Source organism: Oncorhynchus clarkii, chromosome 28 (genome assembly GCF_045791955.1).
Source record: "Oncorhynchus clarkii lewisi isolate Uvic-CL-2024 chromosome 28, UVic_Ocla_1.0, whole genome shotgun sequence".
Lineage (NCBI taxonomy): Eukaryota > Metazoa > Chordata > Actinopteri > Salmoniformes > Salmonidae > Oncorhynchus > Oncorhynchus clarkii.
In genome coordinates this window covers 35678364-35704329 of record NC_092174.1, presented here as the reverse complement: position 1 = coordinate 35704329, position 25966 = coordinate 35678364, and the positions used below count along the sequence as shown (strand labels likewise).

The 25966-nt window shown below is 46.1% G+C and overlaps 2 protein-coding genes across 2 annotated transcripts in view; one reads left to right on the top strand and one right to left on the bottom strand.

The window, feature by feature from the left end:
* The first annotated feature begins 7985 nt into the window (after positions 1 to 7985).
* Positions 7986 to 8873, top strand: LOC139387535 (G-protein coupled receptor 55-like). Its single transcript, XM_071133830.1, has one exon. It carries the CDS (start codon positions 7986 to 7988, stop codon positions 8871 to 8873), a length of 888 nt encoding a protein of 295 aa, XP_070989931.1.
* A 5981-nt stretch (positions 8874 to 14854) lies between these two features.
* Positions 14855 to 25966, bottom strand: part of LOC139386899 (semaphorin-6B-like) — a 30324-nt gene continuing 19212 nt past the window's right edge. The window contains exons 8-16 of the mRNA XM_071132771.1: positions 24582 to 24670; positions 24166 to 24383; positions 23857 to 23988; positions 23611 to 23760; positions 23105 to 23284; positions 22290 to 22430; positions 22131 to 22208; positions 21982 to 22040; positions 14855 to 15922 (exon numbers count right to left, since the gene is read on the bottom strand). Of these exons, the coding sequence (XP_070988872.1) occupies positions 14910 to 15922; positions 21982 to 22040; positions 22131 to 22208; positions 22290 to 22430; positions 23105 to 23284; positions 23611 to 23760; positions 23857 to 23988; positions 24166 to 24383; positions 24582 to 24670 (2060 nt within the window). The 3' untranslated portion in view covers positions 14855 to 14909. The remainder of the gene's footprint in view (positions 15923 to 21981; positions 22041 to 22130; positions 22209 to 22289; positions 22431 to 23104; positions 23285 to 23610; positions 23761 to 23856; positions 23989 to 24165; positions 24384 to 24581; positions 24671 to 25966) is intronic.

The following is a 25966-nucleotide window of genomic DNA, read 5'->3' as shown; positions in this document are numbered from 1 at the left end:
TATACAACAATCACACTACACTGACAATAAAACAATCTCTGACAAAGACATGAGGGGAAACAGAGGGTTAAATACACAACAGGTGTAAAGACAAAACCAATGGAAAATGAAAAAAGGATCAATGATGGCTAGAAGACCGGTGACGTCGAACGCCGAGCACCGCCCGAACAAGGAGAGGCAACGACTTCGGCAGAAGTCGTGACAGTCTCTAAGAGTTTTACACACCTGGATTGTACAATATTTACCTATTATTCTTTTCAAAATTCTTCAAGCTCTGTCAAGTTGATTGTTGATCATTTCTGGAAAGTTATTTTTAAGTCTTGCCATAGATTTTCATGCCTATTTAAGTCAAAACTGTAACTAGTCCACTTCGGAACATTTAATGTAGTCATGGTAATCAACTCCACTGTAGATTTGGCATTGTGTTTTAGGTTATTGTCCTGCTGAAAGGAGTATTTGTCTCCCAGTGTCTGATAAAAAGCAGACTGAACCATGTTTTCCTCTAGGATTTTTCCTGTGCTTATAGCTGTATTTTTATACTAAGAAACTTCATTGCCAAAGACAAGCACAACCATAACATGATGTAGCCACCACAATGCTTGGACATATGCAAAGTGGTATGTTGTGTTGGATTTGCCCCAAACATAATGCTTAGTATTCAGGGCAATTAGATTTTTTACACATCTACCTATCAATACCCTTCTTTGCAAGGCAGGAGTAAAACTACAAAATGTGGAAAAAATAAAGGGGTGTAAATACTTTTTGAAGACACTGTATGAGGGCAATGCACACCAGGACTTTCCAGATGCCATTTTGGCTGTTGAAGGACCTCCTGACATGTGGCAGTCCAGTTCCATGGTGTCTCTGTCTTTAGTTTAATGCCAGAATGTGATTCAGGATGACATTGACATTGAAATGGGGAGTTGGTTGATAATGTCAATGAAGACACTTGCCAGTTGGTCCACGCTTGCTTTGGGTCCACGTCCTTGTAATCCGTCTGGCCCCGCGGCTTTGTGAATGTTGACCTGTTTAAAGGTCTTGCTCACATCGGCTACCGAGAGCGTGATCACACAGTCGTCCAGAACAGCTGGTTCTCTCATGCATGCTTCAGTGTTGCTTGCCTGGTTCAATGCCTTATGAGCTTGTCATCATGTGTGGTTGCATCCTCCCCATACACCATAATGTCACCAAGTCAACATATACAGCAACTCCAGTGCAGACAGCCAGGATGGTGGACAATATTTATTTTTTAAATAAATAAATGTGCCAGCTGAACTCAAACAGCATAAGAGTGCACCAGAACATCCCAATTCACATCACATATGCAGTGAGCCAGAGGAAGGTCATGTTGAATTCAGGCAGCCATATTTGACAAGCAATGAATCAAAGTTTACTTCTAAATAATAAGGAGGTGACATAGTAGCCCAATCCAGGAGGCACAAGTTATACCACAGTTATAGAGCTGTAGAGGGTGTCCGGGGTTCTCTTTCCTTTCGTTGGAGCCTCCGAGTTGCCTCATTGATCCTCAAAGAGGCTTGTGACTTGGAATACTTGGTGTTGCCAAGACAAGCATTCTGCTGCCTTCTATGTATACATGTGTTTGAGTGTTATTATGGCAGGTCTACTGGATTACCAACATAGTACATTCAGAAATTATTCAGACCCCTTGACTTTTTCTACATTTCTGTTATGTTACAGCCTTATTCTAAAATTGATTCAATTGTTTTTTTCTTCATCAATCCACGCAATAGCCCATAATGACAAAGCAAAAACTGTTTCTTAGGAAAATAAAAAACTGAAATACCTTATTTACAGTATTCAGAGCCTTTGCCATGAGATCATTTTACAACTTGATTGAAGTCCACCTGTGGTAAATGCAATTGATTGAACATGATTTGGAAAGGAACACACCTGTCTATATAAAGGTTCCACAGTTGACAGTGCATGTCAGAGCAAAAACCAAGCCATGAGGCTGAAGGAATTGTCCATCGAGCGCAGAGACAGGATTGTGTTGAGGAACAGATCTGGGGAAGGGTACCAAAACATTTCTGCAGCATTGAAGGTCCCCAGAACACAGTGGCCTCCATCATTCTTAAATGGAATACGTTTGAAAAACTAAGCAATGGGGGTTGAAGGGCCTTGGTCAGGGAGGTGATCAAGAACCCAATGGTCTCTCTGACAGAGCTCCAGAGTTTGTCTGTGGAGATGGGAGAACCTTCTAGAAGGACAACCATCTCTGCAGCACTCCACCAATAAGATCTTTATGGTAGAGTGGCCAGATGGAAGCCACTCCTCAGTAAAAGCCACATGACAGCCCACTTGGAGTTTGCCAAAATGCACCTAAAGGACTCTCAGACCATACGAAACAAGATTCTCTGGTCAGATGAAACCAAGATTGAACGTTTTGGCCTGAATGCCATGCGTCACGTCTGGAGGAAACCTGGTACCATCCCTATGGTGAAGCATGCTGGTGGCAGCATCATGCTGTGGGGATGTTTTTCAGCAGCAGGGGCTGGGAGACTAGTCAGGATTGAGTGAAAAATGAACGGAGCATAGTACAGAGAGATTCTTGATGAAAACCTTCTCCAGAGCACTCAGGACCTCAGACTGGGGTGAAGGTTTACCTTCCAACAGGAGAATGACCCTAGACACACTGCCAAGACAATGCAGGAGTGGCTTCGGGACAAGTCTCTGAATGTGCTTGAGTGGCCAGTCAGAGCCCAGACTTGAACCTGATTGAACATCTCTGGAGAGACCTGAAAATAGCTGTGCAGTGACACTCCCCATCAAACCTGACAGAGCTTGAGAGGATCTGTAGAGAAATATGGGAGAAACTCTCAAATACAGGTGTGGCAAACTTATAGCATCATATCCAAGAAGACACGAGGCTGTAATTGCTGCCAAAGGTGCTTCAACAAAGTACTGAGTAAAGGGTCTGAATACTTATGTAAATGTAATATTTCAGTTTTTTATTTAATACATTTGCAAACATTTCTAAAAACCTGCTTTTGCTTTGTTATTATTTGGCATTGTGTGAAGATTGATGAGTGGATTTAAAAAAAAATCTATTTCAGAATAAGGCTGTAACGTGACAAAATGTGGAGTCAAGGGGTCTGAATACTTTCCAAATGCACTGAAGTTGAATTGGACAAACATAGTATTGAGTACATGTATATAAGTAAAGTAAACAAATCTGAAACATGTCTCATTTGAAACATGTACACTGAGTGTAGAAAACTTTAGGAACACCAACTCTTTCCATGACAGGTGAATCCAGGTGAAAGCCAAGATCCTTTATTGAGGTCACTTGTAAAATCCACTTCAATCAAATCAAATCAAACTTGATTTGTCACATGTGCCAAATACAACATGTGTAGACCTTACCGTGAAATGCTTATACAAGCCCTTAACCAACAGTGCAGTTCAAGAAAGAGTTAAGAAAATATTTACCAAATAAACTGAAGTAAAAAATAATAAAAATAAACACAATATAATAACAATAACGAGGCTATATACAGGGGTTCCCGGTACCGAGTCAATGTGCGGGGGTAAAGGTTAGATGAGGTAATTTGTATATGTAGGTAGGGGTGAAGTGACTATGCACAGATAATAAACACCGAGAAGCAACAGTGTAAAAAACAAATGGAGGGGAGGGGGGTGTCAATGTAAGTAGTCCGGTGGCCATTTGATTAATTGTTCAGCAGTCTTATGGCTTGGGGTAAACCTTTTGGTCCTAGACTTGGCGCTCCGTTACCGCTTGCGGTGCAGTAGCAGAGAAAGCAGTCTATGACTTGGGTGACGGGAGTCTTTGACAATTTTTGGGGCTTTCCTCTGACACCGCCTAGTATATAGGTTCTGGGTGGCAGGAAGCTTGGCACCACTGATGTACTGGGCCATTCGCACTACCCTCTGTAGCGCCTTACGGTCAGAAGCTGAGCAGTTGCCATATCAGGCGGTGATGCAACCGGTCAGGATGCTCTCGATGGTGCAGTTGTATAACTTTTTGAGGATCTGGGGACCCATGCCAAATCTTTTCAGTCCCCTAAGGAGGAAAATGTGTAATCGTGCCCTCTTTACGACTGTCTTGGTGTGTTTGGACCATGATAGGAACCTGAAACTTTCGACCCACTCCACTACTGTCCCGTCGATGTTAATTTGGGCCTGCTCGGCCCACATTTTCCTGTAGTCCACGATCAGCTCCTTGTCTTTCTCACATTGAGGGAGAGGTTGTTGTACTGGCACCACACTGCCAGGTCTTTGACCTCCTCCCTAAAGGCTGTCTCATCGTTGTCGGTGATCAGGCCTACCACTGCTGAGTCGTCAGCAAACTTAATGATAGTGTTGGAGTCGTGTTTTGCCACGCAGTTGTGGGTGAACAGGGAGTACAAGAGAGGACTAAGCACAAACCCCTGAGGGGCCCCAGTGTTGAGGATCAGTGTAGCAGACATGTTGTTGCCTACCCTTACCACCTGGGGGCAGTCCGTCAGGAAGTCCAGGATCCAGTTGCAGAGGGAGGTGTTTAGACCCAGTCCTTAACTTAGTGATGAGCTTTGCGGGCACTATGGAGTTGAATGCTGATATCCAGGTGGGAAAGGGCAGTGTGGAGTACGATTGAGATTACGTCATCAGTGGATCTGTTGGGGCGGTATTGGAATTGGAGTGGGTCTAGGGTATCCGGGAGGGTGCTGTTGATGGGAGCTATGACAAGCCTTTCAAAGTATTTCATGGCTACTAACTTGAGTGCTGCGGTCAGTAATCATTTAGGGAGGTTATCCTCGCTTCCTTGGACACAGGGAATATGGTGGTCTGCTTGAAACATGTAGGTAAAATCAGACTCGCTCAGGGAGAGTTGAAAATGTCAGTGTAGACACTTGCCAGTTGGTCCGGACATGCTCTGAGTACACGTCCTGGTAATCCATCTGGCCCCCGTGACTTTGTGAATCTTGACCTGTTTAAAGGTCTTGCTCACATCGGCTACCGATGAGCGCTATTACACAGCCGTCCAGAACAGCTGATGCTCTCATGCATGCTTCAGTGTTGCTTGCCTCGAAACGAGCATAAAAGGCATTTAGCTCATCTGGTAGGCTCGCGTCACTTGGCAGCTCGCGGCTTTCCCTTTGAAGTCCGTAATAGTTTTCAAGCCCTGCCATACCTGACGAGCGTCATTGCAGGCCGGTGTAGTTCGATTAAATCTAAATCCTGTATTGACACTTTGATTGTTTGATGGTTCATCTTGGTGCATAGCGGGATTTCTTATAAGCATCCGGAATAGTGTCCTGCTTCTTGAAAGCTGCAGCTCTGGCCTTTAGCTCGATGTGGATGTTGCCTGTAATCCATGGCTTCTGGTTGGGATATGTACGTACAGTCACTGTGGGGACGACATCGTCTATCCACTTATTGATGAAGCCGATGAATGAGGTGGTATACTCCTCAATGCCATTTGATAAATCCAGTCTGTGCTAGCAAAACAGTAACTTAGCATCCGCGTCATCTGACCACTTCCGTATTGAGCGAGTCACTGTTACTTCCTGCTTTAGTTTTGGCTTGTATGCAGAAATCAGGAGGACATAATTATGGTCAGAATCAGTGTGTAAAGGGTGGGAGACAGGTTAAAAAAATGATTTTTAAGCCTTGAGACAATTGAGACATGGATTGTGTATGTGTGCCATTCAGAGGATAAATGGGCAAGACAAAAGATTGAAAGGCATTATTCTGCACGCTTTGGAAGATGGGCGGGGGTCAAAAGGCATTATTCTGCACGCTTTGGAAGAGGGGCGGGGGTCACAAGGCATTAATCTGCATGCTTTGGAAGAGGGGCGGGGGTCACAAGGCATTATTCTGCACGCTTTGGAAGAGGGGCAGGGGTCACAAGGCATTATTCTGCATGCTTTGGAAGAGGGGCGGGGGTCACAAGGCATTATTCTGCACGCTTTGGAAGAGGGGCGGGGGTCACAAGGCATTATTCTGCACGCTTCGGAAGAGGGGCGGGGGTCACAAGGCATTATTCTGCATGCATTGGAAGAGGGGCGGTGGTCACAAGGCATTATTCTGCATGCATTGGAAGAGGGGCGGGGGTCACAAGGCATTATTCTGCATGCATTGGAAGAGGGGCGGAGGTCACAAGGCATTATTCTGCACATGTTGAAAGAGGGGCGGGGGTCACAAGGCATTATTCTGCACGCTTTGGAAGATGGGTGGGGGTCAAAAGGCATTATTCTGCACGCTTTGGAAGAGGGGCGGGGGTCACAAGGCATTAATCTGCATGCTTTGGAAGAGGGGCGGGGGTCACAAGGCATTATTCTGCACGCTTTGGAAGAGGGGCGGGGGTCACAAGGCATTATTCTGCATGCTTTGGAAGAGGGGCGGGGGTCACAAGGCATTATTCTGCACGCTTTGGAAGAGGGGCGGGGGTCACAAGGCATTATTCTGCATGCTTTGGAAGAGGGGCGGGGGTCACAAGGCATTATTCTGCATGCATTGGAAGAGGGGCGGGGGTCACAAGGCATTATTCTGCATGCATTGGAAGAGGGGCGGAGGTCACAAGGCATTATTCTGCACATGTTGAAAGAGGGGCGGGGGTCACAAGGCATTATTCTGCACGCTTTGGAAGAGGGGCGGGGGTCACAAGGCATTATTCTGCACGCTTTGGAAGAGGGGCGGGGGTCACAAGGCATTATTCTGCATGCTTTGGAAGAGGGGCGGGGGTCACAAGGCATTAATCTGCACGCTTTGGAAGAGGGGCGGGGGTCACAAGGCATTATTCTGCACGCTTTGGAAGAGGGGCGGGGGTCACAAGGCATTATTCTGCACGCTTTGGAAGAGGGGCGGGGGTCACAAGGCATTATTCTGCACGCTTTGGAAGAGGGGCGGGGGTCACAAGGCATTATTCTGCACGCTTTGGAAGAGGGGCGGGGGTCACAAGGCATTAATCTGCATGCTTTGGAAGAGGGGCGGGGGTCACAAGGCATTATTCTGCACGCTTTGGAAGAGGGGCGGGGGTCACAAGGCATTATTCTGCACGCTTTGGAAGAGGGGCGGGGGTCACAAGGCATTATTCTGCACGCTTTGGAAGAGGGGCGGGGGTCACAAGGCATTATTCTGCACGCTTTGGAAGAGGGGCGGGGGTCACAAGGCATTATTCTGCACGCTTTGGAAGAGGGGCGGGGGTCACAAGGCATTATTCTGCACGCTTTGGAAGAGGGACGGAGGTCACAAGGCATTATTCTGTATGCTTTGGAAGAGGGGCGGGGGTCACAAGGAATTATTCTGCATGCTTTGGAAGAGGGACGGAGGTCACAAGGCATTATTCTGCATGCTTTGGAAGAGGGGCGGGGGTCACAAGGCATTATTCTGCATGCTTTGGAAGAGGGGCGGGGGTCACAAGGCATTATTCTGCACGCTTTGGAAGAGGGGCGGGGGTCACAAGGCATTATTCTGCATGCTTTGGAAGAGGGGCGGGGGTCAGAAGGCATTATTCTGCACGCTTTGGAAGAGGGGCGGGGGTCAGAAGGCATTATTCTGCACGCTCTGGAAGAGGGGCGGGGGTCACAATATCTATAAATGTAACCTCTTTGCAGTACAATATTTTTTCACTACCATCCATTTGATAATTGGGAGTCATTAGAGATGTGAAGAAACATGTTTGTATTTTGTTCTACCTGGGGTAAGGGTATCTCAAAAACTCACACTCTTTTATAGGATTGGCCACTAGCCTAGTCGTCTCAAATTGATTTTTATCCTGGTCTTCTGCACTAATCTGAAAATAAATAAATACAAGAGGTGAAAGCAATGTGGCAGAGGTTATCCTCCAACTATTTCACATCAGACCAAGTGAAGGACAGGAGAGGAGGGACAACTATTTCAGACTATGTAGATCAAGACCCATGATCAAGGACTTCATTCTGCTTATATCTTGTAAAAACCCGTGTGACACAATGTTATATTTGTAATAGCTTGCCTGAGTCATGTCCTCTCCTCAGGTAGCTATGTGTAACAACAACAATACCTGTGAAGTGGAGATCCTCCAAGCCGTGGGCTACGTTCCTGTGTTCCTGGTGGGCTTGCTACTCAACATGGCGGTTCTGCGCGTCTTCCTCGCCAAACGAGCCATGTGGACCGACACACACGTCTACATGCTGAACCTCGCAGCAGCCAACTGCACCCTCGTGTTCTTCCTCCCCTTCCGCATCTACAATGCCTTCCACCGTCTAGACAGAACACACTTCTGCACCTTCCTCATCTCCACACATTACATCAACATGTACGCCAGCATCCTCACGGTCACCGCCATCAGCATCCACCGCTACCTGGCGGTCAAGTACCCGTTCCACACCAGAACATGGCGGTCAAAGAAGGTGGCTGCGGTGGTGTGTGCGACCATATGGGTCACCGTAGTAACGATATGTGCCGTGTTCAGAAAAGACAACGATCCTCACAAACTGATTACATGTTATGAAGTATCTCAAGAAAGCACGTTGTCAGTTGAGTTCCTTGTGGTTCTAGAGGTGCTGGGGTATCTTCTGCCAGTTTTGATTTTAGTGTTCTGTTCCACACAGACCATAAGGGTTCTAATGAAGGAGAATGATGAGGATGAGGACACCACTGTGGAGAAGAGGAACATTATTGGCATAGTAACAGCCAACCTGATCGTCTTTGTGGTCTGCTACACACCCATCCATCTTGGGTTTCTGCTGAGATTCCTTTTCAAAAAAAATAAATGGGAATCTTTAAAATTAGTGCGTGATTTTTGGCTAGTTTGTGAATGGATCGCTACCACAAACTGCTTCCTGGATTCCATTAGTTATTACTTTCTGTTGAAACAGTTTTATTTTGAAAACAGCAGATCAGCAGTGAACACACACAACCGACAATGAGTCATCATACCCCTCCCTTCATGTTCTACACCACCACAATAATGTCATCATGTTTTTGTCAACATTTCTTTCATTAAAATAATGTATTAAATGGAGTGTGTATGTGCAAGCGAGAGTACTTGCATGCGTGGGTGTGTTTGTGTGTGTGAGTGAGAGAGAGATGTGTGGTTGCCAATGCAAACACATAATGAATGTACCATGAATGATATAAATAGACTATTTACATGGACATGGGCTTTAGTTGACCTTTTAGATGGGCAAGATGTTCTACCACAGCGAGGTCTGGAGAGGCTTGTTTCAGTCTACTCAGTAGGTGCTAAATTCTGTCTGTTATGTCATCAAAGCTGCAGTATAAACTCGATATCAAGCCAAGCCATAGAGTGGGGATGGGCAGCTCAGCATCTTGAGGGTTTTATGTGTGGTGCTCAAACACATCTGAATAAATTAATTGCAGTCTAGAGACAACAAATGTACAGTAATTCATTGATTTGACTTAGAATGGTTAGTGCCGGGCTAGAGCAAAAGCCTGCACACATTAGACACTAGACTGATTCAAGGAGCACTCTAACACAAAGGCAATGCCCCAGCTGTTAATGACATCAAATCTAACAAGCAATGATTCACCACCCAATCACATAGGGTGTATGTATCTCAATAGGATAATGTGACCCCCTTGGCAACAGTGGAATCACATAGCATGTATGTCTCAATAGGATAATGTGGCCTCCTCTACTGGTCTCTTTCAATGAATCTGCCTTGACCTGAAAACCCAGGATACATGAGAATATGATAGATTCCAACTGTGAGCTGTCCACTTCTTTCATATCGGTGCATCTGAAGGTAAAGAGATGAGAGGACGCCACGGTAGAACGCTGAGACGCACCCATGGAGTTATTGGCCGAGTTCGAGAGGATCATAAACACAACGTATCATGGGTAAATTGTGACTAACTGACTGATCTACAAATAATTATCAGTTGTTATTTATGATGCAAGGTGATTTGTAGATCAGTCAGTCGGCAGTCGCCTGCAGTCATTTTGATGCTCGAGAACACAGCCAATCTCACCGATGGCTCTTTCCTCACCTGCAAAGACTAGTTTCCACCGCCATCTAGTGGTGATAGAAATGGTTGCTTGAAAGAATCCTACTGTATAACATTACAGTCAAATTAACAATCCATAAAGACACAACAAAGATTAATACATATTCATTGTTTATTAGAATAATAAAGAATATATTGACAGGGTTGTCCATATTAACTGACTGCTGTATCCTCTCACATTAAGTGTTTAATGTGTGTGTGTGTGTGTGTGTGTGTGTGTGTGTGTGTGTGTGTGTGTGTGTGTGTGTGTGTGTGTGTGTACAGCCGTAAATCATAAATCAAATAATCTGGAGACCTTTTTCATTCAGCTCAGCAGGACAAGCCTAAGATTCTACTCTTTTTAGAAAGGAAACAGCTACCCTCAGCTTTCAGTCAAAGGTAAATACTGTAATTCCTGTACTTGCATCTCAGTGGTGGCTGGTGGGAGGAGCTTTAGGAGAACGGGCTCATTGTAATGGCTGAAATGAAGTACATAGAACTGCATCAAACACATCAAACATGTAGACAACATAAGTCAGACACCGTTCCATTCCAGCCACTATAAAGAGCCCGTTCTCCTACAGCTCCTCCCACCAGCCTGCTCTGTTCCATCTCATTCATATCACAGTCAACCAAAACCAACACGTCAAAGGCCTGTGTCAAGGATGAAAAAACAACAACCTTAAAACCACATGGATAAGATACCTTCAAATAGATTATTTACACAAATATACATAGATAACGTTACAGTACAACTACTTTTCAAATAAGAAAAATAAAAGTAATTGTGCTTTTCCATGATGTATTACTGCACAGTATTATGAACAGGAAGTAAGTAGCCTTGGACTTTAAGGTTCCTCAGTATGACAGTTTGTTGGTGTGGAGAAAAACAATCAATACTTTGCTAGAGTATTTCAGGAAAAACTGACCTAAATGATGTCCTACTGTCTATAAGTGGTTTATAAAAAGACTGTCAGTGGCATCAACTTTATCAAATGGATAAGAGCAGCAAAGTCAAAATAGTTATGAAAGAAAATCAATGTTCAGTATGCTATCTGAAGGCAACATTGTGAAGTTCCTCATTGTACACAGGAACTGTACACATTTGAACAAATTATACAACATCACAGTATCAAATGTACAAAGAATCAAATGTACTGACATGGTTTTTATGGCACTTGAAAATATGTTTCCTTTTTGCTTCTGTGGTCCGTATGTCACCCAAAAGTACAGTTTAGAATGTTGGCATATAATATTGTATTGACAACAAAGGGCGAAAAGTCATCGGCATGGTGTGATTATGAGTGTCTTGTAACTGTGGCTCGGTCTTGAAACAACACCCCATGTGTGACGTCATCATTGTGCTCCTTCAACGGTAACACAGACATCTGACTGGGGTTGGGTCTTTATATACAAGTCATTACTGCTCAGGTTCACAACAGAGCTGAACTCATTTTCCTTCTGGATGTGACTGGAGCTGTGGCTCTGATGACTTGGGAATGACAGATCACATCTTCTTCCTTGTCTCAGTGTTGTCTCTCTCTTTCTCACTCTGCCTTTCTGTTTCTCTCTCGGTCCTCCTGCCTTTCGTCTTTCCCTCTGTCTTTCTATCTATCCCTCTTTCCATGATCACTTAAAGTAATGGAAAGTTTCTCATTAGACACTTTGACGGGTAGAATGTATGGTCCCATTTGAGCTCTGGGAAAATGTCGATTAACATGGATGAGTAAGAGTCAGGACAGTCGTTTAAATCACAACCATAGTGATTATCAATCACACGCATAGCCAGTGCATCTGCGTGCACACACACACACACACACACACACACACACACACACACACACACACACACACACACACACACACACACACACACACACACACACACACACACAGGTCAGTTTTAATAAACCCACCCTGCGGGGGACCAGTCCTTGGTATCGTGGTCAGGGGGACATTGATTCCCAGTGTATGTGAGTCGAGAGGGGGTGTATAGTACCGCTCCTAACCTGTCTCACTGGGGCGTATAGTACCGCTCCTAACCTGTCTCACTGGGGCGTATAGTACTGCTCCTAACCTGTCTCACTGGGGCGTATAGTACCGCTCCTAACCTGTCTCACTGGGGCGTATAGTACCGCTCCTAACCTGTCTCACTGGGGCGTACAGTACTGCTCTTAACCTGTCTCACTGGGTCGTACAGTACAGCTCCTAACCTGTCTCACTGGGTCATACAGTACTGCTCCTAACCTGTCTCACTGGGTCATACAGTACTGCTACTAACCTGTCTCACTGGGTCATACAGTACTGCTCCTAACCTGTCTCACTGGGTCATACAGTACTGCTCCTAACCTGTCTCACTGGGTCGTACAGTACAGCTCCTAACCTGTCTCACTGGGTCATACAGTACTGCTCCTAACCTGTCTCACTGGGTCATACAGTACTGCTACTAACCTGTCTCACTGGGTCATACAGTACTGCTACTAACCTGTCTCACTGGGTCATACAGTACTGCTACTAACCTGTCTCACTGGGGCGTATAGTACCGCTCCTAACCTGTCTCACTGGGTCGTATAGTACTGCTCCTAACCTGTCTCACTGGGTCATACAGTACTGCTACTAACCTGTCTCACTGGGGCGTATAGTACTGCTCTTAACCTGTCTCACTGGGGCGTATAGTACCGCTCCTAACCTGTCTCACTGGGGCGTATAGTACTGCTACTAACCTGTCTCACTGGGGCGTATAGTACTGCTACTAACCTGTCTCACTGGGGCGTATAGTACCGCTCCTAACCTGTCTCACTGGGTCATACAGTACTGCTACTAACCTGTCTCACTGGGTCGTATAGTACCGCTCCTAACCTGTCTCACTGGGTCATACAATACTGCTACTAACCTGTCTCACTGGGGCGTATAGTACCGCTCCTAACCTGTCTCACTGGGTCATACAGTACTGCTCCTAACCTGTACAGTACCGCTCCTAACCTGTCTCACCGGGTCGTATAGTACCGCTCCTAACCTGTCTCACTGGGTCATACAGTACTGCTCCTAACCTGTCTCACTGGGTCGTACAGTACTGCTCCTAACCTGTCTCACTGGGTCGTACAGTACCGCTCTTAACCTGTCTCACTGGGACCAAGGGACTATAACTCACCCTCACTGGGCCACACTGGAATGTCAGCACTATTTCTGCCAGCCAGGCATTCTCTCTAATGACATGGCACCATTTCATCCCTCCATCCGTCCATTCCTTCACTTCATCACTCCATCCCTTCCACTCCATGTACTTTTTAATGGCCAGTCATTTCAGAGCTGACGCAATGTGTTGAGAGAAGGGTAGAGCATTGGGTGAGTTCAGTACTGTATGACCCAGTGAGACAGGTTAAGAGCGGTACTGTTTGACCCAGTGAGACAGGTTAGGAGCAGTACTATATGCCCCAGTGAGACAGGTTAGGAGCGGTACTATACGCCCCAGTGAGACAGGCTAGGAGCGGTACTATACGCCCCCTCTCGACTCACATACACTGGGAATCATTGTCCCCCTGACCACGATACCAAGGACTGGTCCCCCGCAGGGTGGGTTTATTAAAACTGACCTGTGTGTGTGTGTGCGTGTGTGTGTGTGTGTGTGTGTGTGTGTGTGTGTGTGTGTGTGTGTGTGTGTGTGTGTGTGTGTGTGTGTGTGTGTGTGTGTGGGGAGGCAGCTGGAGGGCAGGCTATTAAATCTTCATTGCCGCTTCCTTTCGATACTCTTCATCAGATATTCTCGTGACATTCAGAGTCAGAGTCAGAATGACCTCAGTGTCACTGAGAGAGAACAGTCCCACTCTGCAAAAACTGTTTGAATCAACATTGTTTCCACGTCATTTCAACCCCAGAAATCTATGTGATGACATTGAATCAACGTAGGGGCATTTGGTCTTGTTTTCATCCAACTGTTCACCTAAATCCAATGACCTGGTGACATTTTCTCGTTGATTTCACATTAAATTCACGTTGTTATGAACCAAATCACAGTTTTGGTTGAGTTGTAAATCAAGTGTAAATCAAAAGTAGATGATGATCTGACGTGTGAGCCCAGGGGGGTGTCTGCTTCATTCACCTGCAGAAAGATGCTTCAAAGTAATGTGTTTACAATTCATGTTTCAGTGTCCTCCATTGTCTTATTGTCAGAGAGTGCCAATCAGTCTGCACTGGAAGGTGGACAAAGTACACTGTGTAGGAGTGATGTCCACTGGGTCTCGTCTTCTGACACCTGACAGTGGGCTCTGTGGCCATGTTGTTCGGTCAGTCCTTGTCGCTGGGTCTCTTTGCATGTTCCTTCCTATTTATGGTTCTCTCTTAATGTGTTCTTTTGGAAGAATTCTGCTGTCTAGCAAACTCTTCCTTCCCTTTTCTCTTTCCATCTCCATCCCTCTTTCTCACCTCTTTCAATCCCGCTATCTCTCTCTCCTCCTCTCTCCCCTCTCTAAGCAGCCAGAGGGGAGACACAGCAACAACCTCACTTTCACTGACCAATCACAGCCAAGCAGGGTATGAGTGATAGCAGCATCAACCAGTCACAGAGAGAACAGCCTCAGGAGTCTGCCAGTGAGAACAGCCTCAGGAGTCTGCCAGCGAGAACAGCCTCAGGAGTCTGCCAGCGAGAACAGCCTCAGGAGTCTGCCAGCGAGAACAGCCTGAGGAGTCTGCTAGCGAGAACAGCCTCAGGAGTCTGCCAGCGAGAACAGCCTCAGGAGTCTGCCAGCGAGAACAGCCTCAGGAGTCTGCCAGCGAGAACAGCCTCAGGAGTCTGCCAGCGAGAACAGCCTCAGGAGTCCGCCAGCGAGATACAGAGATATCCGGAGGACTAAATGACAATGACAGAGAAAGAGGTCAGAGAGAAAGAGAGAGTGAGAGAAAAGATAGAACAGACAGAAAGAGAACGATATAGAAAGAGACATGGTTTCCCTGCTTGATCACTGCCCGTTGTGAGTCCTCTCATTGGAACTCTTCTTACTCAGCAGCTGGCTGAGATCCACCAGCTCCCCCAGCTCTCCTCTCCCCAAGGCCCCTCTCAGCTGAGACCTGCCCGGCCCGGGTGTGTGGTGCTGGGCCACGTACTGCTGGCCTTTGATGGTGGGCATGGAGGATGGAGGTACAGGGACCATGCCCTGGCTGCTGAGGATGTAGCCTTCCTGGGGAGGCCAGCGGAGTGGCAGGGGCTCCCCAAACTCCATAGGGGCGCTGGGGGCTGACACCACCCTCCTCCTATCCGGAGAATCCTGGGGGGTCATGGGGTACACGTACTCCCCTGCCGACTTACGAAGCGCCGACTTCGGTGTCCCACTTCTGCCCTTCTCCCCCCGGGGCTTGCTCAGGCACACGTAGTGCTGGCGAGGAGTCTCCCCTCCTCTTCCTCGCTCCTCACCCCCGTGCCTCCCTCCTCCTCCCCCCTGAAATAGTCTGGTGGTCAGGTAGACAGCGGTGGAGGGGTGTGGGGGGCAAGGGAGAGGGCAGGGAGACGCCAGCCCCATGGTACTCCCTCCCAGGTAGGTCTGGCTGTTATCCCACCCCCCTGATCCAGAATCAGACAGCCTGAGCCCGCGTCTTTTCTGCTGAGGCGTGTGCTCCGGAGTAGGCAGGAACCCTGGGTCCAGCTCCCCTGACTTCCCCCAGCCGTTGGGCATCACAAACAGGGTCTCCCCGCCCTGAGAGCAGGGTCTATCGCCTCCTCCCTGACGGGTCACACTGAGGACCGATCCCCCCATCCCTCCTCCTGACGTCAACATCCCCCTCTCCTGGCGCTGGATAGTGGACTGGGGGGTATTGTTGCCGTGGCGACGGTTGCCAGGCTTGTGGGCCATAATCCAGCAGACAGCCAGCCCCGAGAGCGCCGCACCGATGGTGAAGGCTGAGACTGCAGATGCCACCAGCAGGTTGAGGGAGACCAGGCTCTCCGGCTCGATCAGCAGACTCTGCTGTATGGCACCTTTAGGGGAGAGAGAAGACAAGAGAAAGGAATCACAAGGCTAATCTCGGACACCTAGAACTAAAATCTTGTTTAACTGCATCAGATGCTCGATTAAGTTCTTAGGGGAGACATGTTAAGTCTAACGAGACTAGATAAGTCCCCACCCCACTCAATGAAAACTGTCAGCCAGTTTCAGCCAAGCTATGGGCCAAATGTCACCTCCCCTTTGGAAATTCAAAACGATGCGAGCACCTGTGAAATTGTGATTTGTCCAAATGATCAGTGACAAAGAATCAGCGTACCAGAACAAAGTTCCTTGCTAGTCGTATCCCAGAGTCGACAGATGCTACTACCATTTCCATTCCGTGCATCTGTCCCCGAGAGATAAGGCTAATGGCAAGAGAGAATATAAAAACGCTTAACATTAAACCAGTTATCTCAGTCCTTTATTCTCCTCTACCTCTGTGTATTCATTCTCCTTTATAAATCTCTCCACTTTTGTTATTGTCACATTTTTAGATGTTTTATCCTTCAGAACCTAAACATTATTTGCCTGATGTCAAGGATTATATTGCTATATTGTATTACCCAAGAGCTTAATCTTATTCTCTATTACCGTAATCTACCATAACATTTCATAACGGCAACAGATAAGCATCACCTTTCCTTTGTCCTTAACCAGTGTTTTCTCCAGCACAGCCTTGGGGTTCTGCTGGCTGGGCTGAAAGCTGCACTAGTCATCAGTAAAGAGGGGAAGACAATAAAACAGACCAACTCTTCTCAGTGTTCCCATTCTGTAATAAGGAGGGCTCTGGGCAAGCCAGTGAGTTTCTCCCTAAAACACGTCATATATTTCAGTTAATGATTTCCACCACTCGAATCACTCCCATCTGCACAGACACAGCACACGTCTGTCCTGGACCTAGTTCTGGTTCTATGCTTTCACCACTCTCCATTAAACAGCCCAACTCTGCAGTAAACAGGCCTATATCCGGGTTAGAAAACTAAAGCTCTGCAACTAGAACAGATCAGGTTCTAAAGAGTGATAAATAACACATGAGATTGCAATGTTCTGGCAAAGGAATGAATGCAGGTTAGAGGTTATAGATTTATGATAGATATTATAGATGGGATATTATGGACTTTGGAACAGATTGCTGGTTCTATAAAATAGATGAGGTTGTAATGTTCTGGAATAAGAACACCCCCCCAGATTATAGATCTGTGATAAAACAGATTAGATTGCAGTGTATAATTGGAGTTGGAACAGATTGCAGGTCCTGGAACAGTTTGCTGATGAAAAGCAGAGACATCCTAATTGAGACAGAGACAGATTTGAGGAGTGTTTGTTAGGAGCCCATAAACGTATCTAAGTTAAAGACGTTCTCTTATGGCCTGCCAGAAGCTCAGTTTTGAGCACTGTGCACAGAGTTTGGTCCTCATTTCTGTTTTGTACATATTTTTCTGGCAAGTACTTGTCAAACTGTAGCAGACAGTCGTTGACAGCAGAACGCTGTCTCAGAATAAGTCTCAGTCCCGTGGGCTTTAATTCGCTGATCAAGACGTTCGCTCCTTTGTCAACCAATCAAAATGCATTTATTGTCATGCTGGGAGGCTTCTGACAGACACTAATCTTAGGAGAGGGAATTCAAAGCCCTGACATTTCACACTAGCTAATCCCATTACTGACAGACTGAAAAACATTGCAATTTTCTGTCACCACTGTAAATGCAAATACAATACACACATAAACACAAACAACCAATATAAATTAACGTTATGTGGAATTATTGTGATAGGTTGGAGTCATTAAAACTCGTTTTTCAATCACTACACAAATGTCTTGTTAACAAACTATGCTTTTGGCAAGTCAGTTTTTCCAACAATTGTTTACAGACAGATTATTTCACTTAGAATTTACTGTATCACAATTCCAGTGGGTCAGAAGTTTACATACACTAAGTTGACTGTGCCTTTAAACAGCTTGGAAAATTCCAGAAAATTATGTCATGGCTTAGAAGCTTCTGATACCAAATTTAAGTCAATTGGAGGTGTACCTGTGGAGGTATTTCAAGGCCAACCTTCAAACTCGGTGCCTCTTTGCTTGACATCATGGGAAAATCAAAAGAAATCAGCCAAGACCTCAGAAAAAAATTGTAGACCTCCACAAGTCTGGTTCATCCTTGGGAGCAATTTCCAAACGTCTGAAGGTACCACGTTCATCTGTACAAACAACAGTACGCAAGTATAAACACCATGGGACCATGCAGCCGTCATACCGCTCAGGAAGGAGACGCGTTCTGTCTCCTAGAGACTAATGTACTTTGGTGCGAAAAGTGGAAATTAATCCCAGAACAACAGCAAAGGACGTTGTGAAGATGCTGGAGGAAACGAGTACAAAAGTATCTATATCCACAGTAAAACGAGTCCTATATCGACATAAATTGAAAGGCTGCTCAGCAAGGATGAAGCCACTGCTCCAAAACCGCCATAAAAAAAAGCCAGACTACAGTTTGTAACTGCACATGGGGACAAAGATTGTACTTTTGGAGAAATGTACTCTGGTCTGATGAAACAAAAATAGAACTGTTGGCCATAATGACCATCGTTATGTTTGGAGGAAAAGGGGGGATGCTTAAATGCCGAAGAACACCATCCCAACCGTGAAGCACACTGTGGCAGCATCATGTTGTGGGGGTGCATTGCTGCAGGAGGGACTGGTGCACTTCACAAAATAGATTGCATCATGAGTTAGGAAAATTATGGGGATATATTGAAGCAACATCTCAAGACATCAGTTGCAAATGGGTCTTCCAACTGGACAATGACCCCAAGCATACTTCCAAAAGTTGTGGCAAAATGGCTTAAGGACAACAAAGTCAAGGTATTGGAGTGGCCATCACAAAGCCCTGACCTCAATCCCATAGAAAATATGTGGGCAGAACTGAAAAGTCATGTGCGAGCAAGGAGGCCTACAAACCTGACTCAGTTACACCAGCTCTGTCAGGAGGAATGGGCCAAAATTCACCCAACTTATTGTGGGAAGCTTGTGGAAGGCTACCTGAAATGTTTGATCCAAGTTAAACAATTTAAAGGCAATGCTACCAAATGCTAATTGGAGTGTGTGTAAACTTCTGACCCACTGGGAATGTGATGAAAGAAATAAAAGCTGAAATAAATCATTTTCTCTACTATTATTCTGACATTTCACATTCTTAAAATAAAGTGGTGATCCTAACTGACCTAAGACAGGCAATTTTTACCAGCATTAATTGTCAGGAATTGTGAAAAACTGAGTTTAAACGTATTTGGCTAAAGTGTATGTAAACTTCCAACTTCAAATGTATGTGCACTGGGGATGTGATTGGGTTTTTAATTGATGACACGACAAAGAAAAACGGTACCTTGCAAAAACAAACATTTTAATTAAATATGTTGCCATAGACATTCCCTTACATCAGCATTTGAATTTGTTCAATGTGCATTAAAGGGAAATGTCTAATGTTTTCAACTTCATATTCATCATCTGCAGCACCACCCCAACATTAACATGTGTGATAATTGTGCATTATTTAGGTTTTGTAGTAAAACAGATAGAGGAAGATAAGTGTTTCCAATGACATCATTGGTGTGCATCATGTGATTTTAACGAATTATGAGAAAGCATTTGCGCGGCAGGTAGCCTAGTGGTTAGAGCGTTGGACTTGTAACCGAAAGGTTGCAAGATTGATCAAATCAACCAAGCTAACAAGGTAAAAATCTGTTGTTCTGCCCCTGAACAAGGCAGTTAACCCACTGTTCCTAGGCCTTCATTGAAAATAAGAATTTGTTCATAACTGACTTGCCTAGTTAAATAAAGGTAAATAAAATAATTAATTGCCTACTAGTTGTCTACTAATTGGTTGATGATGTCATTGGAAACATTTATCTTCCTCTTCCTCTATCTTTTAAATATTAAATAAAGAAACAGCCATTATCAAATATGTTGATGTTAGGGTAGTGCTAGAGATGATGAAAGTGTAGTTTTGAAATGACCCTTTAACATCTGTCGCAAACTCTTGTAATGCATGATTATACCACTAAGCGGCGCATGTTAATGCCACTAGGCGGAGCATGGTTATGCCACTAGGCGGAGCATGGTAATGCCACTAGGCGGAGCATGGTTATGCCACTAGGCGGAGCATGGTTATGCCACTAGGCGGAGCATGGTAATGCCACTAGGTGGAGCATGGTAATGCCACTAGGTGGAGCATGATAATGCCACTAGGTGGTGCATGTTAATGCCACTAGGTGGAGCATGATTATGCACTAGGTGGAGCATGATAATGCCACTAGGCGGAGCATGGTTATGTCACTAGGTGGCGCATGTTAATGCCACTAGGTGGCGCATGTTAATGCCACTAGGTGGAGCATGATTATGCACTAGGTGGAGCATGATTATGCACTAGGCGGAGCATGATTATACACTAGGCAGAGCATGGTTATGTCACTAGGTGGCGCATGTTAATGCCACCAGGCGGAGCATGATTATGCACTAGGTGGAGCATGATAATGCCACTAGGCGGAGCATGGTTATACACTAGGTGGAGCATGATTATGCACTAGGTGGAGCATGGTAATGCCACTAGGTGGAGAATGATAATGCCACTAGGTGGAGCATGGTAATGCCACTAGGTGGAGAATGATAATGCCACTAGGTGGAGTATGTTAATGTCACTAGGCGGAGCATGGTTATACACTAGGTGGAGCATGATTATGCACTAGGTGGAGCATGGTAATGCCACTAGGTGGAGAATGATAATGCCACTAGGTGGAGCATGATTATGTTATTAGGAGGAGCATGATAATGCCACTAGACGGAGCATGATTATGCTATTAGGTGGAGCATGGTAATGCTATTAGGCGGAGCATGGTAATGCCACTAGGTGTAGCATGATAATGCCACTAGTTGGAGCATGGTAATGCTATTATGAGGAACATGATAATGCCACTAGGCAGAGCATGAAAATGCCACTATGTGGAGCATGATAAAGCCACTAGGTGGAGCATGATAATATCACTAGGTGGAGCATGTTAATGCCACTAGGTGGAGCATGGTAATGCCACTAGGCGGAGCATGGTAATGCCACTAGGTGGAGCATGGTAATGCCACTAGGTGGAGCATGATAATGCCACTAGGTGGAGCATGGTAATGCCACTAGGCGGAGCATGGTTATACACTAGGTGGAGCATGATTATGCACTAGGTGGAGCATGATTATGCACTAGGTGGAGCATGGTAATGCCACTAGGCGGAGCATGATTATGCTATTAGGTGGAGCATGGTAATGCCACTAGGTGGAGCATGATAATGCCACTAGGCGGAGCATGATTATGCTATTAGGTGGGACATGATAATGACACTAGGCGGAGCATGATTATGCTATTAGGCGGAACATGATAATGCCACTAGGTGGAGCATGATTATGTTATTAGGAGGAGCATGATAATGCCACTAGGCGGAGCATGATTATGCTATTAGGCGGAGCATGGTAATGCCACTAGGTGTAGCATGATAATGCCACTAGGTGGAGCATGGTAATGCTATTATGAGGAACATGATAATGCCACTAGGCAGAGCATGAAAATGCCACTATGTGGAGCATGATAATGCCTCTAGGTGGAGCATGATAATATCACTAGGTGGAGCATGTTAATGCCACTAGGTGGAGCATGGTAATGCCACTAGGCGGAGCATGGTAATGCCACTAGGTGGAGCATGGTAATGCCACTAGGTGGAGCATGATAATGCCACTAGGTGGAGCATGGTAATGCCACTAGGCGGAGCATGGTTATACACTAGGTGGAGCATGATTATGCACTAGGTGGAGCATGATTATGCACTAGGTGGAGCATGGTAATGCCACTAGGCGGAGCATGATAATGCCACTAGGTGGAGCATGGTAATGCCACTAGGTGGAGCATGATAATGCCACTAGGTGGAGCATGGTGATGCCACTAGGTGGAGCATGGTAATGCTATTAGGTGGAGTTGAGTGAAAGAAAGAACAGAGCTACAGGGTAAAGGCAAGGTACCTACCATCACAGTCTCCAAGATGGGAGAAGTTGCCGTACTCACTGTCTTGTTGAAAAGGAAGCCTGTAATAGAACAAACATAACAGATTATCAGACTGACATCTACAGTTGAACACACAATCAATTGGATGAAGCTACAGGGAGCTGTCTCACCGTGTGCCTGGTCTGAGGAAGGAGCAGGTGCTGCCTCTGGTCCAGCCACAGTAGGGATCTCGGGAGGTCAGACAGCTCCTATACACACACACACATGTAGATCTGATCAGCCTGATGGAGATGGTTGAGATGGTCTGTGTGTGTATGTGTTTTACTCACTTCATACAGCGTGAGTGTAGGTGGCAGCGTGCTGTGGGCAGTCTGACCAGACAGGAAGTGAAGGCCAGCAGCAGAGTGTGACTTGGACGATCCAGAGACAGAAACAACAACTGTCTGGCCTGGACAGAGTCCTCTCCACATCTAGAGACAGAGAGAGGGATGGAGATGGAGAGGGATAGATAGAGGGATGGATGGATGGATGGATGAAAGGAGAGAGGGATGGAAGGAAGGAGAGAGGGGTGGAAGGAGAGAGGAAAGAGGGAGGGAGAGAGGCAGTGAGAGAGAGAGAGAGAGAGAGAGAGAGAGAGGGAGGGAGGGGGAAGGGAGGGAGAGAGGGGGGAGGGAGAGAGGGGGGAGGGAGAGGGAGGGACAGGAGGGAGGGAAGGAGAGAGGGAGATGGGGTGGGATAGATTGAGGGAGGAGGAGGGATGGAAGGAGACAGGGGGAGAGGGATGGAAGGAAAGAGGGAGGGAGGGATAGAGAGATAGAGGGAGAGAGGGAGGGAGAGAGGGATAGAGGGAGGGGTGGGGGGAGAGATAAAGGAAGGAGAGAGGGTGAGAGGGATGAAGGAGAGATAGAGACAGATACAGAGAGACAGAGAAAAAGAGATCCTTAGAGTATTTTCATTGATTTCTATTGTTACAACAGAGACATGTAGGGATTCACATCAGAGTGATCACATCAGAGAGACTTTGAAAACAATGCAGCAACAAGCATTGTGAGTAGAACAGTTAATCTCCTCAATAATGACCTGACAAAACACCGGACTGCAGCGAACACAAGGGATCATGGCCAAACTCCCTTCCTGTACTCACTTCTCAGGGTTGAATCCCTCCACCTCCTCCAGAAACACACTGCTGTGTGTGGGAGAGTTTTCTCCGCTGGGGAGGATGAGGAATTTTAGGACGGTCCCTCGCGTGGAGCCCAGGAACAACACTGTATGGTTCCTATGGGGACCAGCCTCTGTGTCCACCACCATTGCGGTCAACTGGTACCTGGAGAGCGAGACCGACGGAGAGAGAGAAATAGAGAGAGAAATAGAGAGAGAGAGAGAGAGAGAGAGAGAGAGAGAGAGAGAGAGAGAGAGAGAGGGAGGGAGACAGGGAGGGAGGGAGACAGGGAGGGAGACAGGGAGGGAGACAGGGAGGGAGACAGGGAGGGAGGGAGGGAGGGAGGGAGGGAGGGAGGGAGGGAGGGAGGGAGGGAGGGAGGGAGGGAGGGAGGGAGGGAGGGAGGGAGGGAGGGAGGGAGGGAGCTCAATTTCAGAACGTAGGGAAAACAGTGAAAAATCAGTGGTAGTCATGGGTATCCTTAGCCATACCTGCCCATAGTCTTGACAACCCAAGGTCTGTGCCCAACCAAGGGTATGGTCTCGTCCATCAATGGATGAGTCTTTACAAAGTTCAGCACTTCATCCGGCAGAGACTTAGATGAGCTGAAAGGAGACCCCTGCACCGCACAGCCACCCGGCCTACAGAGAGAGGAGACGGTCCAAAAAAGGATCAGAATCAGGAAGAACCAGTCAGTTACACAATCAATATCAGTACAAGTCCAATGTACTGCATACCTGGGTTTGGGCACAAGCTCATCAGGCACGGGTGTCCAGATGGATTCTGGAGATTTCTGCTCCTTGAATCTTCCCTCAAACACCCTGGCCAACTGCTGCATGTCAAACACACAGACTGCAGACCCTGGGATACTGAGAGAGAGAGAGAGAGAGAGAGAGAGAGAGAGAGAGAGAGAGAGAGAGAGAGAGAGAGATGAAGGAGGGAGGGAGGGATGGAAAGAGGGTAAGATGATTAAATACATATCAGAAAATGGGGGGGGGGGGTGCATTCATGTATGATTGGGTGAGTGTGTACACGTGTGTGTGTACCTGTTGGGTGGTGTCGAGAACAGTCCCAGTATGACGTCTCTGCCGTTCATGTTGAGTATGGGGCTGGTGGCGTGGAGCAGGTTGAAATAGAAGTGGGAGTCTCCTGGGACAGAACAGTTCAGTCTGGCCTTCAGGAACGATGTCCACTGTTTCTCCAACACCCTCTGAGAGCCCCCCATGTCCCCTTTGCACACCCGCGCCACACGAGATACCATCACCTGCACACACACACACAATAAGAGGCAATGCACTGTATAATGTGCAAATCCCATGGATTCTGTCCACCTTATCCCCTCAAGGAGGTGGAATTCCGTTTGTGTGTGTGTGTGTGTGTGTGTGTGTGTGTGTGTGTGTGTGTGTGTGTGTGTGTGTGTGTGTGTGTGTGTGTGTGTGCGTGCGTGCGTGCGTGCGTGTACCTTCTCTAGGTGATGAAACTCCATGGCCATTTCTCTGAAGAAGAAGTAGACGTGAGGCCCCCACTCAACTGCACTCACAAAGAAGGGTTCTGAGAGACAGAACAGGGATATGCCGTTACACACACATACACGTACGCACATACAAACCGTTACACACAGACACACACACACCCCTTCCACACATATTACAGATAAATCCCTCAGGGAGCGCACCAACACAGCTCCATATTTACACCTCTGTACCAGCAAGCAGCACATCAATATGGTCGCCGCTCTCTGGGGTCAGCCATTAAGCATTCATGTCCTGTTTAATTTATCATCAGTGCCAAGGACAGAGCAGTTATTTATTCATCTCTGTCTCTGTCTCTGACCTCCAGGGTTCCACACCATGTTTTACTCTGAAGGAGATTTTATGTCCTAGATCCGTTGGTCTTGTCCTCTCTGATTTGACAGAAAACAGTACATCTAACCTAGCACCTACAGCAGGGTTCACCAACTGGCAGGCTGCAGGCCGAATTTGGCCACCAGGTGGTTTTTATTTACATGTTTTATTAAAATAATAATAAACATTGTTGGACATAAAATACTGTATAAACACCAGGAAATCTTTTCCCGTGTATTCCCATGCATAATAGACAGAGACATATAGTACAGTGCCTTAAGAAAGTATTCATACTCCTTGACTTTTTCCAAATTTTCTTGATTAAATTTAGATTAGTTATTTTTGTCACTGGCCTACACAAAATTCACCCAACTTATTGTGGGAAGCTTGTGGAAGGCTACCCGAAACGTTTGACCCAAGTTAAACTATTTAAAGGCAATGCTACCAATGTTAAAGTGGAATCATATTTTCATACATTTTCTAAAATTAATTATGAAATTAAATGAAAATCTGAAATGTCTTGAGTGAATAAGTATTGAACCCCTTTGTTATGTTAACCTTACATAAGTTCAGGAATAAAAATGTGCTTAACAAGTCACATAATAAATTGCATGGACTCACTCTGTGTGTAATAATAGTGTTTAACATGATTTTTGAATGAATGGCTCATCTCTGTACTCCTCCGTTGAGCAGTGCATTTCAACCACAGATAAAACCGCAAAGACCAGGGAGGTTTTCCAGTGCCTCACAATGAAGAGAAGCTACTGATAGATGGGTCAAAATAATAAAGCAGACATTGAATATTCCTTTGAGCATGGTGAAGTTATTAATTACATAAAGATACAGGCGTCCTTCCTAACTCAGTTGCCGGAGAGGAAGGAAACCGCTCAGGGAACTCAGCAAGAGGCCAATGGTGACTTTAAAACGGTTACAGAGTTTAATGGCTGTGATAGGAGAAAAATGAGGATGGATCAACAACATTGTAGTTACTCCACACTGCTAA

Coding starts and splice junctions, on each gene's coding strand:
- LOC139387535 (XM_071133830.1), top strand. CDS start 7,986: ATGTGTAACAACAACAATACCTGTGAAGTGGAGATCCTCCAAGCCGTG.